General features: G+C 41.3%; 1 protein-coding gene across 1 annotated transcript in view; it reads left to right on the top strand.

Annotated features, from left to right (window-relative positions):
- Positions 1 to 18,132, top strand: part of SORCS3 (sortilin related VPS10 domain containing receptor 3) — a 300,335-nt gene that overhangs the window by 148,089 nt on the left and 134,114 nt on the right. Inside the window, exon 4 of the mRNA XM_061458813.1 lies at positions 11,798 to 11,956. Coding sequence (XP_061314797.1) covers positions 11,798 to 11,956 — 159 coding nt within the window. The remainder of the gene's footprint in view (positions 1 to 11,797; positions 11,957 to 18,132) is intronic.

The following is an 18,132-nucleotide window of genomic DNA, read 5'->3' as shown; positions in this document are numbered from 1 at the left end:
TAGCCACCTAGTGTTAAAAGACAGATCAAAGTTATAATATCCACTAAAATAAAGCTGCAGTTTTGTCACTTAGCATGGCCATTGCTTTAATGAATTGGGCAGAGTGGACCTGTGTGAAGTTTCAGAGTGCCCTGCCTTAGTTACAGGGACAAAGCAGCTGTCAGGATGCATCACCTTGTAATGGGCTGCCTGTGCTTAGCACCCAGCCTGTCAGCAGGGCAGACACAGCAGCAGATGCTGATGCAGGGCAGGTTTATGAGACTTCCTTCCTTTCTCCACCTTCCCTACCTCTTTATGAAACATGGCTATATCTTTTACGGCTGCAGCTCCAATAATATATTAATTTATGGCGTAAGAAAAATGAGGTAGTTTTGAATTAACGAGAAGGGGAATGGTGCTTCACAGATAGCAGGATAATCCATCAATAATAACGAGTCAGCATGTCTTGTTATTAAAAAGGAGGAAAAATAATAGCATGGATGGAGAGCGTCTCTTGCAAAAGGGGTAGGTGGGTTCTTTTAAAGACCTTGATCTTTACTGATAAGAGCTGGTTCACCAGGAGAGTTATTCTTCTTTTGGGACAATCCTCCCCTACCTCCTGCCAGCCCCAAGTCCACTAGTCTGTGGAAAAATTTCTTTTTATTTCATTCTTTTCCAAAGGGAAAAATAGAAAAAATTCAATATTATTCATGGAGTGAATTCTCAGTTTTGATAGAAAAGATCAGCAAAGTCAGCAGGGTAAGTGCTGGCCGCTGTCTCTTCTGCCATATATGCACTTTTGCATCTTACAGAGCAAATGCTGTAACTCCAATTTCAGCTCTGATGAGATCAGTTCTGTGTAAAATGCTTTATCCCAAGCAGCACTGTGAATTCTGGAAGCCCTTGTGTGGTTGTGTTAGGAGCAGCTGTTTTTTGGCATGGAGCTTAGCTGGGCTGAAACATTTCAGCACATCTCAGAGTGCTTAAGGCCCTTGACCCTATCTGTCCCAAAATCCTTTTTTTTCCACTGTGTACAGACAGATGTTGCTGGACTCTGAAAGTGATGGTAGGGATTTTCTAAGCAGTGCACAGATACAGTTAGAGGAAACTCAGGCTGTAGTTTTCTTATAAATCTGGGGAATCAATGCTTAGCCCAGTCCTTATGTCTCTGTCTGAGGAGAGATTGGTGCTGCCTTTTACAGTGGGATCCACAGTATTTTAATTCCCTTGCAACAAGTCCTTTTTCTGGCAAAAAAAAAGCTTATCTGACACCTTTTACCTCCCTTGGAGCCATTCCACAGCAGGAGAATATGATCCTTAGAAATGAGTGCAAGAAGGCAACAAAACGAAGCAGCTGTGCTCAGAACTGTGAGCAGTAGTGTAAAGGAGGCAATGAGCAAAGTACTCGGAACCTGGAAATGGGTAGAAAGATGGAGTCAGCTTGGCAATTTTTTGGCTTTTGCCAATTGATTCTTAAACTAAAGTGTCAGGGTTTTGCTGCAGGTAAAATCTTTGTCCCCTCTTCCAATACCCTTTCATCTTGCAGTAGTTCTTCAGGACACTGCAGTGTGTAGTGTCCCTGTTGGAAGAGGACATAGTGGCTGTGGTCCATTGGACAGTCACTCAGCTTCTTGGTGTGTAATTGCAGGCAAGACTTCTACCATAAACCTGCAAGGACTGTATCATTAGGAGCTAATTTTGCAAATGTAATGGAAAACGTCAAAGCCAGTGAGCTGGTACTTGTGAATCCTGATCCTACATCCAAGACCTTCCTTTACATTACCTGAGTTAGCATGTGAAGCTTGCAACCACAATGGATAGCTTAGAGCTGTGTGCTACTGTGCAGAGCACTGTAATGTCATAGTTTGTACCTTTAACCTTTAGTTTCTGGGGGCCTCAGCCTTCCATCCAGAAAATGGATAACCTTCTCCTGCCTCTTCAGCTTCTGCCTCTGGTGGGATGTTAGGAAGAGAAGTGCATGAGGGACAGTGAGGAACACGAGTAATATATGTCAGGCAAGTAAATTGAGATAGATCATTAGCATCTGTATGTGAACATTGATAAAGCTAACTCTTGTCTATTTTCTCTCTGCAATCTGACTAAAAAGCAGAAAAATAAAGTGTGTAAGCAGAGGAGAAGCAATGATGCATTTAGAATTGTATTGAGGTTTAATGGCCTCAAGAGAGATACATAATACAATTTTTATTTTACTAAAGAGGCATGAAACACTCTACTGTCCTCAAGTGAAATAGACTGCGGTATACAGGCTGCAAAAGTTTACCTACATGAGTAACTATCCATGGACACCTCTTTGTTTTCTGTAATGCGGCAACTACTGTGAGTAAACTTATTCCCTCATGTAAAGTGTTCTTTCAAGTGAGACCTATAATCAGAGGAATGTTTTTGTGTAAATGGTGTTCTCAGTTCCAGCAGCTGTGGTGCACACAACCTCTCCTTACTGATAACATTATTTTCTGTAACTATTTCTGCTTACATGGTAAGTTGACATAATGGTGAAAATTACTTTGTAGTTCTATGGAGAATAGCACAACCATGCATTTACTCAAATAACATATAATTATAACAGTGAATGCAGCTTTTCTCTTCCTGTGCACACAGTTTGGGATCAGAGCTCTTCTGTGTCACTAGAAAAAGCTGGTGACCACAAACCAGTGTGTCAGATGATTCAGCAGTTAGGGATTTCCTATGTAGAAGCAACAGGAGTAAAAAGGCATCGTGAAGAACTATGCCATGCAGAAGTACCAGACTCCAGAGGAAAACATAATGTAGATCAGAAGCTTTAAATTTCTTTTCTGCTGATCTACTGTCTTTTTTTTTCCTGTGGAAGCATTGGTTGTTGCTGAAGGTCATCAGCCAAGAATCCTTCTACTCCTGGTCCAGGCCCAGTCATGGAAGTGCTGGTCAAACTGGATATATACAAACCCAGCCATAAGTGGTGGTGCTTCTAATTAATTTGTCAGTTCATAGAAAGGAACTATGCATGAACATGCTGTGATATGGAAAAGCCTTTGGCAAAATAGCTGAACAACATGCAGCACTGAAGTGACCTCAGGAAGGTGGGATTACTGTGGCAGAGGACTTTGCTCTGATGATCTGTGGGGAGCTGGAGAATGTGTAGCTGTAACGAGAGTAAAATGGGATGGAATAACCTCCGGTAAACTCTGCCTTGCTGTGACAATGAAAAGGTTCTACAACCAAGCATGTGGCTGTTGCCAGTCACTCTTTGCCAGGTCAAACACATGCTTTTTGGATGGCTTCCATCCCCACTGGCACCTGAAATTTAACAAGCAAATACTTGCTGTGCCTTGTAATTAAAAGTGAAAAGTACATGTGTCCGGTGCCAAAAAGACAAGAGAAAGCAGGGAGACATGTTGTTCTGACCTGCTTAGCAGTAAAACAAAGATGAGATGTTCTGCTTTGTTGGGTCTAATATGATGGCTTATTCCACTCCTGTGCACGCAAATTGGATCCAGCCTGGGATTTGGCATTGCGGGCAGGTTAGGATGGAAGCCTTAGAGGATCTGAGTTGTTTTTCCAGCTCTGATTTTGCTGAAGCCTTACAGCAATGATACATTTTCATTTCCCACCTGCCAAGGAGGATGGCAGAGTGGTTTTCCTTGAGGGGCTCTTGCTCTGTATCCAATTTAGCCTTGATTTGCTCCTGATCCTCAGCGCATCCTGCAAGGTGCATCTGTGCTCTTGTGCAGCTGCTGGAGGTGGTAATTAAATGAAGTGCTTTCTCCGTAGGGGGGTAGGGTGTGCGAACTTGGAATTCTGTGAAGTGTTTTGTTTTGGTATGGCAATTTATGGCGGGTATGGCTGCAGTGCCAGGAGCCTGGTTTAATTTTGTACAAATCTGAGCTTTTAGCTGTAATTGTAGTTTGGATATATTGGATATGAAAAACAACAGAGGTCAGAAATAGTAACCAGGGTTATTCCCTGCAAACAGGCATGGTGGGCTGATGTGCACCTCCTTAGAGAAGGCAAGTAGTGCTGGTCCTCATCTGATGTACTTCCACTAATGTCTCTTCTCAGAATTAGTCATGTAAAATATATCTCCTATGGATCTTTCAGACAGGAGAACAGCTCTATCTCAGTCTCCCCAAAGCATTTCTGGCATCTTCATCCCTTTTAATCTTTACAATATGCAAATGAAAGAATTACTGAGATGCTGTAGTCTTAAATATATCCTCTTTCCTGACTGAGCCAGCTGTACGTAGCACATGCTGAGACTATATATTCCAGTTGTATGTTTAGTGTCTGAGTGTAATACTAGTATCTCATGCAAGTAGATTATTCATCCTCATAGGCTAGATTTATGCTCCCTTGAATGACTGGTTCCAAGTTCTGTTGAGATAAGGCACATATTGAGGTTGATTGTAGATAAAACTCTAAATTTTATTTCTGACAGTATCAGGATTCTGCTGAGGGGCTTTTCAAGTTAATAGTGAACCTGGGGTGCTTGATCCTGGTGGGGAAGGTGTGCTGTTTGGATAGCAGATTTATGCTTACATCATTTCTCATTGACAAAAGTGTCTTGACGACTACACAGACTATTGTCACGGTGCAACATACAAAACATTATGAAACTTGATCTCAATTTTGAAGATGGCCTAAGTATATATAACTAGGGGACAGCAGAATAATTGCATACTGTATTTCAAAAGAGGATTTGATATTCATGAAAATGAACAAGCACCCCAGTGATGTCCCCTTTTGTGTTGCAGTAGCACCAGAAGACCCTGTTAGTTTAGAAAAAGAAGGAGAAACAGAAAATCAATTTATACCTTACTACTTTCTACCTTGTAATGGTCCTCTTCTTTCATGCACCCTCTGTAAAAGACAAAACATAATACAAACACGTAAAACTCACATGTAACTTGAACAGCATGATGTGCTCTTATTCTTTCTGAGTGTTGGAAAGATGGGGAACCCACAGATGGGGTCCCCTCGACATTAGTGTCAGACAGCTATGCTTTCTTCTCAAGCCAACTTACTGGAGTAGAGAGCTGCAGTCTCCAGCACAGCTGGAGAAGTCTATGGAGGAGATCCTTCACAGGAGTTGGAGGCTTATAGAGGCAGCTGTTGACACCTGGAAAGTTCAGTGACAAGCAGTGTGATGCTGCAGAGTAGAGGTTGGTTTGTAATTACAGAGAAATCCTGATGGGAAGGAAGTTCTGGAGGGAGGTTAGCATGAAGTGCCTGAAAGGTCTTAAGAGAGCTATTTGGCTCTTTGGTCACGGTACATATAATGCAGGCCCAATGCAAAAGTCTCAGGGAAACTATTTCATTGCTCAGTTTCTATGACTGTCTGACTCATTTTTCATTATCCAATAATAAATACAGTAGTGAAAGTCACCTTTAACACTTAAAAATTGCTTGGATTTTATTGGATTGTATTGAAGTGAGTGCCAAGGTATAAAAGCCTTATGGCTGAGGTACTTTTATAACACATGCTTCATAAACCCTTATAAAGTAAGTGCAGTGCACTTCATCCTTTAAGATTACAGCATTATGGTTCTGAGAGATGGTGATCTGGTGCTATATTCATTAATTAAATCTGTTATTAATGTGAAATTTGGGGCAATAGCAGTGAAGTTACAAGAAGTTGAAACGGGCTAGATCCAGACAATTTATCTCTCGTGAAAGCTCAGTGCACCTTTACTGCTTGACTGATGCCCACAGGTTATCCTTAACATTAAGGAAGTTTTTGAGCCATGTGAAGTCAGGAGCCCCAAGTCTGGGCTGCTCTGTAACACAAGGGGTTGTGATGACTGCCTTTTGGGACACAGTTAGTAATTATGTGGAAGCCGTTGCCCTCTTCACAGCTGTGTTGTTTGGATTTCCAGAGAGCAGATGTCCTCTCATCACAGCTGCTGATCACTAAGTAATGGGGTGGATTGCTTTACTTGTATGTAGATAAATAGGCTTTCTCGCTAGAGCAGAGTTTTTGTGACTGCTATCTCCCACTTTTTGCTGTCTGACCGATGTGCTTGGTGACTGGAAAGTAGAGGTTGGCTTCCTTTTCCCTTGATTATTGCAGGAGTGAGGGTATCTACTGGGCAGTTAGCAGGTGTCTGAACATCTTCTGCAGAAGTTTCTCTAAAGTTAAGGTGTGCTTTCTAAACTAGTGCAAGTCATGCAAAGATAGTTTCACTTTCACTATAATTTATAGGGGTGTTATTTTTTTCTGGTAAATAGTTACTTGTGATATCAGTACATTTGTGTCTCAGAGGGGCTTGAGCTGACTTAATTTAACTTTTTTAATTGAACTCACACGTGGTGAGAAAGGAAAAAATGCATGAGATTTTCATTGCAGTACATTGCATCTGTCCTCCATGGGATTGGCATAGAAGGGCTTTGGGTATACTGTGTAGCTGTGTTCTAAGAGGTTAAGGTTTTGTATATACCTCCGAGGGCATCTACCTCCAAAGGCATCGTTTAGCCTGCAGTGCAAGTAAATTGCAGTAATGATATAGAAGAGAGGAAGAATGGGAAGGGAATGAGTAACCAAATATTTGCCAAAAATTTGAGAAATTTCAGATGGTCAAACATTTAATTTAAAATGCTTCAGCATTAAGAAATTATTTTTCCAATAATAGATTTCCAGACTATTTGTATTGAACATACTTATGGTAAACTGATGCTTTGAAGGAAGAAAAAAAAATTTGTATCTTTAAGCCTTTAAATGTCATTTGATTTTGGTTTTTCAGTTTCAAAAGGAGGAAAAGACATCATAAGTCCAAACAAAGCAAAAGTCCTCTGCTTACATTGACATTTGAGCATAAATTGTTGAAAGTTTGTTGCTTTTTAAACTCAAAGCTAATATGGAACTTGGAAGGTAGGCTTAGCTCAAGAGGTCTTGTGGGACTATACAATCCTTTACATGTTTTACCCAACAAAAACAAACCAAAACCAAAAAAGCATTTTTTCCCTTTTTTTAAATCAGGTTTTTTTTTTCCTCATTGTTGATGTAAATGTAGCCTGGCTTTAGGAAGGACCTAAAGTTGTTTTAGGAAGGACCTAAAGTGCTTCTGAGTTGAGGCTCTAGTGGGAAGGGATGAAAAAATGTAATGGTAAAGCCATTTTGCATAGAAAATGAGCGCATTCGGTGTGGAAATCACTATGAAGCTGTAAACATGAAACCCTGAGTTTCTGGTTTTGGAGCAGTGATTGTGGCAGAACTACCTTTTCAATTGCAGAAGAGGACAATGCAGTGCTACAGAGCAAATTCCTATTACTTTGCTAAGGAGCTGGGTTTCTTTTGTAATTGTGGAGGCTTTTGTGGTTTGTAGGAGGATTGGATTTTTTCAACTGCTTTGTTTATCCCTTTTTAGAATTGTACTTTCTACAGGTGAATAAGAATGTGACTGGGACCTCTGAAAACGACTTCTTATGAAAAGTGCATTAAAATGAAGAGGAAAATCAGAAGGCAGTACACAATGGTTTAATGCTATCTACTTGTTTCTGGGAACAAAAGACATTTATTTTGAACCTGTCTTCTTTATTCATTTACTGGATGCTTCCTGCTAATGCAGCTCAGTAGTACTCCTGCTACAGATATTGTACCTATAAAGCTTCTTCATGCTGATTTAGAGAGATGCACTTTGGTAATTTACAGTGAAAATTTATGTTGATTGGTTGGGAAAAAATAAATGATTCAGTGAAAACTAATATTAATAAAAATGTCTTTTATATGGCACATGGTTTCAGTTTTTTGTCCAGAAGTAGTTTATTAAAAGATTCAGCTATGTATGAAACAGATCTTTGTTGTGCTGGGATACATAGAACAAGGGAGCAAGAGCAGTGATAAAACCTTTTGAATCTGATGCTAAGGATACAAGTGATATGATGGGAGGGTGAATGTTGTTCTTGTGCCTTTTGTGCAGAAGAGGGAGGGTAGTGGTGATATGCCAAGCAGGCCTGCTCATGTGAGGGCAGAGCTGTGAAGGATACTGAGAGAAGAAATGCGTGACAAGCTTTAGGGGAAGTGTTTGGCATAACTGTCTGACGGATTCAGGCTGATACAAGCTTTGGCTACCTGTAGATTCAAGCCAGTAGAGTCTAGGCATGTTGCAGTGTTGTGACCGTGAGAAGTGTGCTAGTTCATTACTAGTGTGGTTCAGTATTCCAGATCACAGTTGTCTTTGTGCTTGGATAGCCTGGAGTAGGGGTCACCTGGAAGAGTGCGTCACCATCTTGACTCATCCACCTGCACGTAGCCCAAGTGAAACCAATACTGAGGAAACTTTGCATTTACCCAGTGACATCCCTGGAATTCTAATCAGGGTAGCAGGAACTCAGATTCTTAGTTACAAATCCTACCCTAATTTTTATTATATTAGCCTGTCGTGGTTTAAACCCAGTCAGGTGAACCCAGGACATAGCCCCATCAGAGGGCAAACCATTTTAGTGGATTTTTGCTGTGATATGGTGTCACTTTCCTTCCTGCTGAACATCTCAGTCCATACATTGTAGTTTATGGACGTGAAAAGTGTCCCCTCTGGATCACCTCCCTTCTATGTAATTCCTCCGCTGATGTCTGGTGTTCTGCTGAACTGGAGTTCATTCAGAACAGCTCTGTATGTATCATCATTTCCCCCAGAGCTCCTGCTTTAAATGAGCACACACTACCTACCAGACAGCTCTCTTCCTCTGCGTTCATCTCCTAAAGAGTTACCTGAAGTTCAGTCTGATTTTTCAGCCTGGTTTGTTTTGTCTGGTGCTTCCATTCATTGTCTACTGAATTTTGGAAATTGGGCTGTAGACTTGAGAGGAAGAGCTATGTAGCATAAACACCTCATCTCAAATACATTTTCAAGGACTTACCTTAGCAGTAATCAATCCTGCTTTCCCTTCCCCTCTCCATTTAAACTAGAGAAGGCAGCAACTGAAAATCATATTTTATGTATATATGTGTGTATATATGATAATGGAGAAAGGTAAAATGTAATTTCCTTTTTAATAAAGGCTGCCATTTAATTTAATATTATAGAAAATGATTAGATCTTAAAAAACTATAAATTACATTTGACAACTCTCTGATGCTCCTTCACTGTTCCTTATGGCGATTATAAATGGCAACATAGGGTGCTGGCAGAGATGCTCATTCTGACTGGAGTTTGTTTATTGGCTCTTAATGAAAAGCGATTAATCTAAATCACTACTGGGGTGGATCCTTTGCCCTGGCCCCATAATGAGAAGTGGTGGTTTCAAGCCTTTGACAAATGTCCTGCTACTTCCCCTGCCAAAAGTTTTCCGCTCTCTCAATAGCTTCCCCCAGGAAAAAGGCACGCAATAATAATGATGATAAAAAGGCCAGGGTCTCCCACTCTTGCCATGTAACAGAACTGGATCGGTCCTAGCTGCATGACTGTTGGTGGCTTTTTGTTTTTTCATTCTGGTTGAGCCTCCAGTTTTCTTCCTTCCTACTTTGTAGGATCAGCCTTGCTTACAACGATGGATAAGAACAGGGATGTTGGTTGTGTTTTTTTCTTCATTTGAAGAATGGAAACTGGATATCAGAACTGGTGAAGGGGGGTGGGCTACTAATGTGATGGCACTTACAACAAAGTATAACAGTTGTTAGACTCTTCCAGCTTTCCCTCTAGCTTGTAATTTTCCTACCTTGATGGTTTTATTATTTGATCTTGCAACCACTGTTACACTTCCAGAGGAACAAATTGCCTGGATTGTGAAACCTTTGATGGAAACATCACCTGTTCCATCTTATCTGACCCATTTCTTGAACTGTCTGCTGAAGTGCTGCAGATCATGTGTGAAAGGGCAAAGAGGATGTTTTCTGTGTGTACCACATCAGGTCTCTGCAACTGTTAGCTGGCTTGTGCTCCTTATCCGAAGGCAAAACACTAAACGTGACCTTTTAATGTACAGCATTATTAGCTCTGTGACCCTCTGTGACATCAGGTGGAAAACTTTTTATTCCTGAAGTATTCTTCCTTTTAAATGTAAGATCTCTCTGGAATATCTTGTTATATAGGCAGTCTTACATCCTTTTTTTCCATTCTGCAGAATCAAGCAGTTTTTACTAAGCTGTTACAGTTTTATGGCACAGGCAATATGCTTTAGATGAATGGGGGTATACTTGAGGGACAAAATGTCTTTTTGAAGTCTAAGTTTCCAGTGACAGAAAAAAATATCTTGAAATACTGGGGAAACCTTTCTTGTCTGAAGCAAAACGAAACATGTCTTGATCTGATTAGAAAGAAGAAACTTGCCAAAGCTTCCTTGTTGGTGGAGGCCATCGGGAGCTTTTCTCAAGACTAATTCCCAGGGAGACAGTAGCCTGTGGGGCTATTTCTCAGTTCCCATGCTGTGCACCAGAGCACTTTTTTAGGAGTAATGGTGTGGCTTTCTGAGGCAACAAGTGGTTGTTGCTTTATGAAGCTGGTAGGCTGTATATGTGAGGAATGTTGAAGGAGGTCTGAGCTCAAGCTGTGGATTTATACAGGTGGCTTCACCCTGGGACAACATTCAGTTCTAGTTTTAAAGGCCCTTTTCATTTCTTAATGGAAAGGATCAGAAACCATTTATCTTCTATTCACTTCCCTTTGGTGACCTCATGGAGTTAATGAGGTGCTTAAGATTAAACAAGCGCTGAATTTTTTTTCTTGATCGAGGTCTAACATACTGAGGGTCTTACTAGTCCTTGTAACTGATTTTTGATGTCAAAATTAATGTGTTTCCCTATGGTAGTCTTGAAGTTAGAGCTCTGTGAAGTAGAATAAGAAAAGTTATCATGGACATGTGAGCACAAGAAAACTACAGTGGATATCAGCTAGATGATCATTCTGCAGCTAGCTAAAAAAGACAGTCCCTGGATCTGTTTTCCTGCTGAAAAGCAGTTTCTATATTTGTTTCAGCTACTGTATCAATAACCTGCTGTGTTTAGCACAGATCTAATTTATTTCCCACTGTTTGCCTTTATTTTATGGTACTGGCATTTACTTTAATGTGATGTCGTTTTCTCCAGATGTTAATAACATGGTGTTAATGTTTCCACAACATTTTTCTTGATAACATTTATGTAGAGCATGCCGTCTGATAATGTGGAGTCAACGCATTTTAAAATATTGGTAATAATTTTCTAATTAAAATTAGAGGCTCAGAAGTGTTTGCCTGCCTGAACAAATTGAGGTCATACACTTTCCTGTGTTTGGGGAAAATTACATGTTCACTGAGTGAATGAGTATCTCCTACTGTATAAATTGGGAGCATGATATATAAGATTGTGTATTAATGTTTATGCATATGTACACAGACTGTTTTCAGATGCCAGCAGCTGTTCCAGGTAGGCATTCTATGTTTCCAGGGAGGGATGCTCTCATCTGTAGTCTGTATGCTGCCAAATAATGAGCCTTAAATCTCAGGAGTTCCTTGTGTACTTTTGGAGACAGTATCCTGCGTTTGGGAAGAGAGGTGATTGACTGGAAAGGGACCAGGAAAGCCTGGTGTGGATGTCTGAAGTTGCTATATCCAACCAAAGTCAGCCTTGTTATCAATATAGCATTCTTCGTTCTTGCTGGACTTGTTTTATCTGGATAAAAAATGAAGAAAAAAAATCACTGAATGAATCTAGGAATAAATCCACCAAATAAAATGGAAGTGAAACACTAAAAAAACCCTCTGCCATTTGGGAAATCCTATGGGCTGTTTACACTGCTGAACAATGTTCTGAATACATCTAATAGGAATCAGTGCTGTGTAACCTCACTTTTAAATGCCGTTCAGTTTTACATTTCAATTAACACTCTTTTCCCTCAATTTTTCCATTTAGATCATGCTTCTTAGTGATCCAGAGATTGAGAGTAGCATCCTCATCAGTTCTGATGAAGGGGCTACCTACCAGAAGTACCGTCTGAACTTCTATATCCAGAGCTTGCTTTTCCATCCCAAGCAGGAGGAGTGGATTTTAGCATACAGTCTGGATCAAAAGGTGAGCAATGGATTTCATATTTCAGTGATTCTAGAGATGTGTTGAAGGGGATAGTGTCTACAACTGCACACTTCCAGAGATGGTGAAGAAATTATGGTGTGCTTTACTGCTGTCACCTTGCAAGTTTAAATGTGCTCAAAACCCACTCAGTGACTCCACAGCAAGCTTGGATCACAGTGATCATGATGGGTATGGAAACTTAAGTAGCGGTGACAGTATGGAAGATGGAAAGAACTAAGATTTGACATGACATATGGAGCTAAAAATCTATTGATTTGTAGGCCTTGGTGATTGCTGAGCTGTCTTTAAGGACTGAGCACTCAGGCTGAGTTGGTCCATAGCAGCTGGCTGTTGTGTGTAAGGCGGTGCTCTTTCTGTTTGCAAACTGAACTCAGTTATCTGGAAATCAGCGAGCAGCAGCAGATGACAAACTGTGCCACTTTTTAAGTCACTTTGCAGTGCCTTCTGTTAGTGAGGCAGTTCTTAAGCCTGTTACTTTGTCTTCTTTCATAGCGCTCATCTGTCTTGAAAGATGCTGAGCAATGCAGGTGCAGTGTGACTAGTAACATGAGGCTGTAGAATATGCGCTCCAGTTCCAGAACAACAGTCCCCATTACAGCCCAAAGCTGAGACACAGGCCAGATGATCAAGTTACAAATTTTAGAAAGCTTAAAACTTGCCAAGCTTTTATTTTTCCTCTCATTTTTGTCACCCATAGACTCAGGAAAGTAAAAACATGCTGAATAGCCACTCTGTAAGTTTTTTGCATTGTGGTGGGTTGATTCTATCTGCCACCAAAGCTGCTCTCTCACTTCCTCTTCTCAAATGAACAGGGGAAAAGAAACACCATGAAAGGCTGGTGGGTCAAGATAAGGACAGGGAGATCCCTCAGCAAGATGGCTGAGTTTTTTTGTCATGGCAAACCAGGCTTAATTTGGGCAAATCAGCTTAATTTATTACCCACCAAATCACAGTCGGGTAATGAGAAATAGAAAACAAATCTTAAAATCATCTTCCACCCACACCTCCCTTCTTACCCATGTTCAACTTCACTCCTTTATTCTCTAACCTCCTCTCCCTGAGTGAGGTAGGGAGATGGGGAATGTGGGTTGTGGTCAGTTCATCACATATTGCTTCTGCCACTACTTCCTCCTCGGGGAGAGGACTCCTCACACTCTTGCCCTGTTCCAGCATAGGGTCCTCCATGAATTTCTTCAACACGAGTCCTTCCCACAGGCTGCAGTTCTTCATGAACTGCTCCAGCTTGGGTCCCTTCCATGGGATGCAACCCTTCAGGAACAGACTGATCCAGTGTGGGTCCTCTGTGGGGTCACAGCTCCTGCCAGCAAACCTGCTCCAACATGGGCTCCTCTCTCTGCAGGGCCACAGGTCCTGCCAGAAGTCTGCTCCGATGCAGGCTTCCTAAGGGGTCACACCCTGCTTTGGGCATCTCCTCCAGCATGGGGTCCCCTATTGGTTGCAGGTGGATATCTGCTCCACTGTGGACCTCCATGGGCTGCAGGGGCACAGCCTGACTCACCATGGGCTGCACCACAGGCTGCAGGGCAATCTCTGCTCTGGCACCTGGAGGACCACCTTCCCTATCTTTTTTACTGATGTTGGGATCTGCAGAGCTGTTGCTGTCACATATTCTCACTCTTTTCTCCATCTGCATTTGCACAGTTTTGCTTCAGTTGCCCCTCCCCACCTTCTTAAATACATTATCCCAGAGGCACTACTGCTGCTGCTGCTGTGCTCAGCCTTGTCCAGTAGTGGATCTGTCTTGGAGCTGGCATTGTCTCTGTCGGACATTGGGGAAGCTTCTAACAGCTTCTCACAGAGGTCACCCCTGTTGCCCTAGCTGCTACCCAAAACCTTGCCCTGCAAACCCAATGCATGCATTAATGTGTCAAATGTGTGTGTTTTGTGGGTGGGACTTTCAATTCCTACAGTGACTCTTGAAGTTTTCTAAACTAGTCAGTCTCACATCCCAGCTATAAGGACAATACACCTAAAATATTGTGCCTCTTGTATTTGACAGAATTTCCTTTGAAAGGCTAGTGAAAGTCTTTACCCAAGTAGTTACTGAGAGTATAATCAAATAATCTCCTACTGCTGTAATTCCCAATGCAACCTTTCCATCTATTTGTTAACAGAATGCTATGGCAGGCATCAGATAGTTTGCTGCTAAGCTACTGATGATGCTTGAGTGACGTTTGCAAGCACAAACCTATTGAAAATACACTCCTTTCATAGTATCAGATCCTTACGGTATGAAGGAGTTAGTCAAATGTTAAATAGTTTTGTGCATTCAGATGTACAGTGTAACAGCCTTGAAGTAGGCTAGAAAGACCAATTTATTCATTTGATGTCATGGAATGGTTTGATGCTATTTTCAGACTTGAGGTAAAGATTTTAAATGGAACTGGTATTTGTAAAAAGAGAGCCCTGAAAGAAACAGACATCTGATGAGGTGCTCATGGATGTGAGAAGCCAAAAATGACATGCTGAGTATGCATTTGTGAAGAGATAGAGCTGTAGTGATTGCGGGGCATCTGCTTTTGGGCTGAAACACTATACTTGTGTTTCCAGTGATTTGTAGTCTTTTTATGACATGTTAGCCACTGGGAGGAAGAATCAAAATACAAAATCTGTGCTCACACTTGACTGTGAGGTTGTAATTATGCTCCCCTGGTCCAGGACAGCAATAATGGCTCAGGAGCATTTTTGCTTCTGCTTCTTCAAACTTATGCATCTGTGTGCCCACCTCAACTGTTCTCTTTTGGTTAGAAAAGAGCCAATAAAAATAAACTGAGTTAGAAACACTTTGAGGATTCTTGCCTTTTTTCCCAGGAACTGAAAAAAATTGTCCACAGTGCAAAGATGAGGTGCTCTGCAGCTTGTTGGCCAAATAGAAGTGGAGAAATGCAAAATTCAGGCTTTGATTTCATGTCTGCCTTTGCATTCGGGGCCACTTATGCTGCTTTTCGTCAGTGTTCAGAAACATAGCCTCAAGTGCTGGTTGCAAGTTGGCCCTTGAGAACCGTGGAGGCAGTGCTTTTCGCAGTTGAAGTGTTTCCTTGGCAGAACCCAGGTATATAGATTGTGCTCAATGACATCTTGGCTTACAGCTGCAAAAGAATTGTCACTCTGGCTCAGGATCATGCAGCTTCACTTCAGTTACAGTTGACACTGAGATAATGGGCAGTGCTGTTAGAGTGCAAAGGCAATGCTGTGGGCTGTGACAGAGGTGCTATGTGAAGTCCCCAGATGAAGTCTTCTAAGAGACCAGTGTAATACATTTCTGTTTGTCTGGAAACAGGAGTACTGCTACAGCTGAGTGGGAATCAGCAGTCAGCCATGACCTTCTGTTAGATGGGGATTAGGCCAACGACAAGAAGGAAATATCTTTTAGGCTAAAAATCCTAAATCCTTCAGTAGCTTCATCAGGTCTTGTCCATCTTCTTAAGATTGTTGTGGTTGTTCTCCTCTCTTTTCCTCTAGAAGCCAGATCTGGATCTCACACCTTCCCACACTGCTACTCCATGCCCTATCTCCTCACTGTAATCATGGGATCATGCCATGATCATTTGCTCTCTGCTGCTGCTCAGAAGACAGAAATCAAGTGCTCTTAAAATAAGTGGCTAGAGAGGCTGAAGTAGTGCTCTGCAGTTGTGAAAAGGGTATCCAAAGAGGTGCCATGCTGTTGTCAGGGGCTAATTCTCCAACTGCATCCTAGTCCTGCTGGTACTCCACTTTGGTTTTGGGCTTATTTTCCTGTGAAGTCACATGGCACAAAGTAGGTGGTGTTGGATCAAGTAGTGTTTGCTTTCTCACTTCATGTATCCAGGTTTTTGGGATACAACTACTCGAAACCACTTTGGATTTAATGCGTGAAAGGACAACAAAATAGAAAGCTCATCATTAGTCTGTAACCTGTAGGTAATGTTAATCCACAGATACTGTGACAAGGAAGGTGCTGATGAAAGTCATGTTGTATGTTTGCTGTATAGTCAGTGGTGCAGCCACTTCTACGGTGGAAGACCACAAGCTTCCACCTCTCTAAGATTTAAAAGTGTATTAGACCTTTAAAGTCTGTACTGACTACTTCAGAGGCTGATTTAAAAATGTAAATAACTCTGAAAACAAATTCAGTGCATAGCGTTTGACCCCCAGGAGTAGGAACTGTTAAGGGCAGATGTAACTCATCCTCTCATAACTGTGAATGTGTAAAAAAGTTTTCAAATTTAATTTCATTTTTTAGATTGCAAAATAACTTCCAGATTAGTATCTGGTCCTTTCCAACCCAAACTATTCTATGATTCTATGATTAACTTCATAGCTGAAAAAGCCAAAGTCTTTCTGACAAATTATCTTTTCCATAGAATCATAGAAGGGTTAGGGTTGGAAAGGACCTTAAGATCATCCAGTTCCAACCCCCCTGCCATGGGCAGGGACACCTCTCACTAAACCATGTCACCCAAGTCTCTGTTCAACCTGACCTTGCACACTGCCAGGGATGGAGCATTCACAGCTTCCCTGGGCAACCCATTCCAGTGCCTCACCACCCTCACAGTAAAGAACTTCTTCTTTATATCTAATATAAACTTCTGCTGTTTCAGTTTTAACCCATTACCCCTTGTCCTATCACTACAGACCCATCAACTGAAGTAACTGAATACAGCACCAGTTCAGTCCCCAAATCTTTTATTAACACTCCCACATGAGTTTTGTCCCTGTTTTTCCTCCTTGTAGCTATTCCTTGAGGAGCAACACAATAGGTTGAATGAGGGGGATGGATCTTAGCAGGCTTTCTGAAAGATTTTTTTCTGTGTGGCTATTGGTTACTTCATTCATTTAAGCACAAACCGGAGCCAGCACCATTTGTTTTCTCTTTGGAGTATCCAAAGAGTTACTGAGGGATACTTCCTCAATTTGAGTCGATACAACATGTCATTACTGTTCTTAATTTTTGTAGCCAATTATGACCCTCTTGTGCCTTGCTAGCTCTTTTGTACTATCAAATAAATGAAGCGTGGCTGAGACAAGAAATCTGTTTGTGTGGGAATGAACTTAAAGCAACTTCATATCCTAATGTCTTCTCACAACATACAAAGCATAGATAGGACAATTTTTTGCAGGGTATGGGTGGTTGTAGTACTCCCTGCTGAGCCGCCATGTCACATTGTGCAATTATCAGACCCTGGGAGATTAATTGCATCCTGTGAGTTGAAAATCTTGGATCTTCTTCTGGTAGCTTTGTGTGTATCTACTCTATTGATAAAATAGTGCAATCTGATGTGTGCACATGTTGGTTCTGTTAATTGCCCTATGTGGCCTTTGACAGAAGGTGGACAGTATGTAAACGTTATAGCCAGTTTTGCTGCAAGTTGGGCCTGGGTCTCAGTAGTATTGTCCATATTGGCACTTGGATATATGAACTAATACAAAGGAAACTGGGTCTTCATCCTCCATTTTTTTCCCAAGTTTTTGCAGAAAATGACCCATGTGTCAAAGTGTGATGGGAAGGGGAGCATATGAAGCATATGAGCATATGAAAAAGGTGTGATATTCTCCTTTGGAGAGTATTGGGAACTGCTTTTACAGAGTGCTATGAAAGCTTGGGGTCTACCAGCATGCACATGAGGTATAGTTTTCACTGCTGCCATTCATAGTGGATTAAGATCTTGAATTGGTCTTGCATTTCTGATACTAATATTTCCAGTGCATGATCACTTATATAATTTATCGAAGAAAACAACTTGTTCTTAATAAGCTCAACTTTCCATGCCCCATTCCTCTGGGGAATGGGAATCAGTCTGGAGGTGGGAACGGAGAGGAGTTTGCAGCTCCGTGGAAGCTCTCTCTGAATGACATTGAAGCTTCCTTCAGAGAAACAAGCACAACTCTCTAGTGTGAATATCTGGTTGAAGGATAATCTAAAAAAAAAAAAAAGAAAATATTAGGGAAATAGGGAAGGAAATATTTAAAATATTTCAAATCACTATTTTTAAGAGAAAAAACTAAAATATGAAGAGATGCAGTTTCACCTATTAATTACACTCCAAACTGTGGTTGGGAACCTGCTGGGAATAGGTGAGAGACTGAGTAATTCAGTAACACACCCATTTAAATTCCCCAGGCACACCATTACAAATTTGAGAACATTGGTTAAA

The sequence above is a fragment of the Pezoporus flaviventris genome, unplaced genomic scaffold (assembly GCF_033815535.1).
Source record: "Pezoporus flaviventris isolate CSIRO_AGI_PZ_B2104156 unplaced genomic scaffold, CSIRO_AGI_Pfla_v1 ptg000029l, whole genome shotgun sequence".
In the NCBI taxonomy this organism is placed as follows: Eukaryota; Metazoa; Chordata; class Aves; order Psittaciformes; family Psittacidae; genus Pezoporus; species Pezoporus flaviventris.
This window is presented reverse-complemented; position numbering and strand designations above follow the sequence as displayed.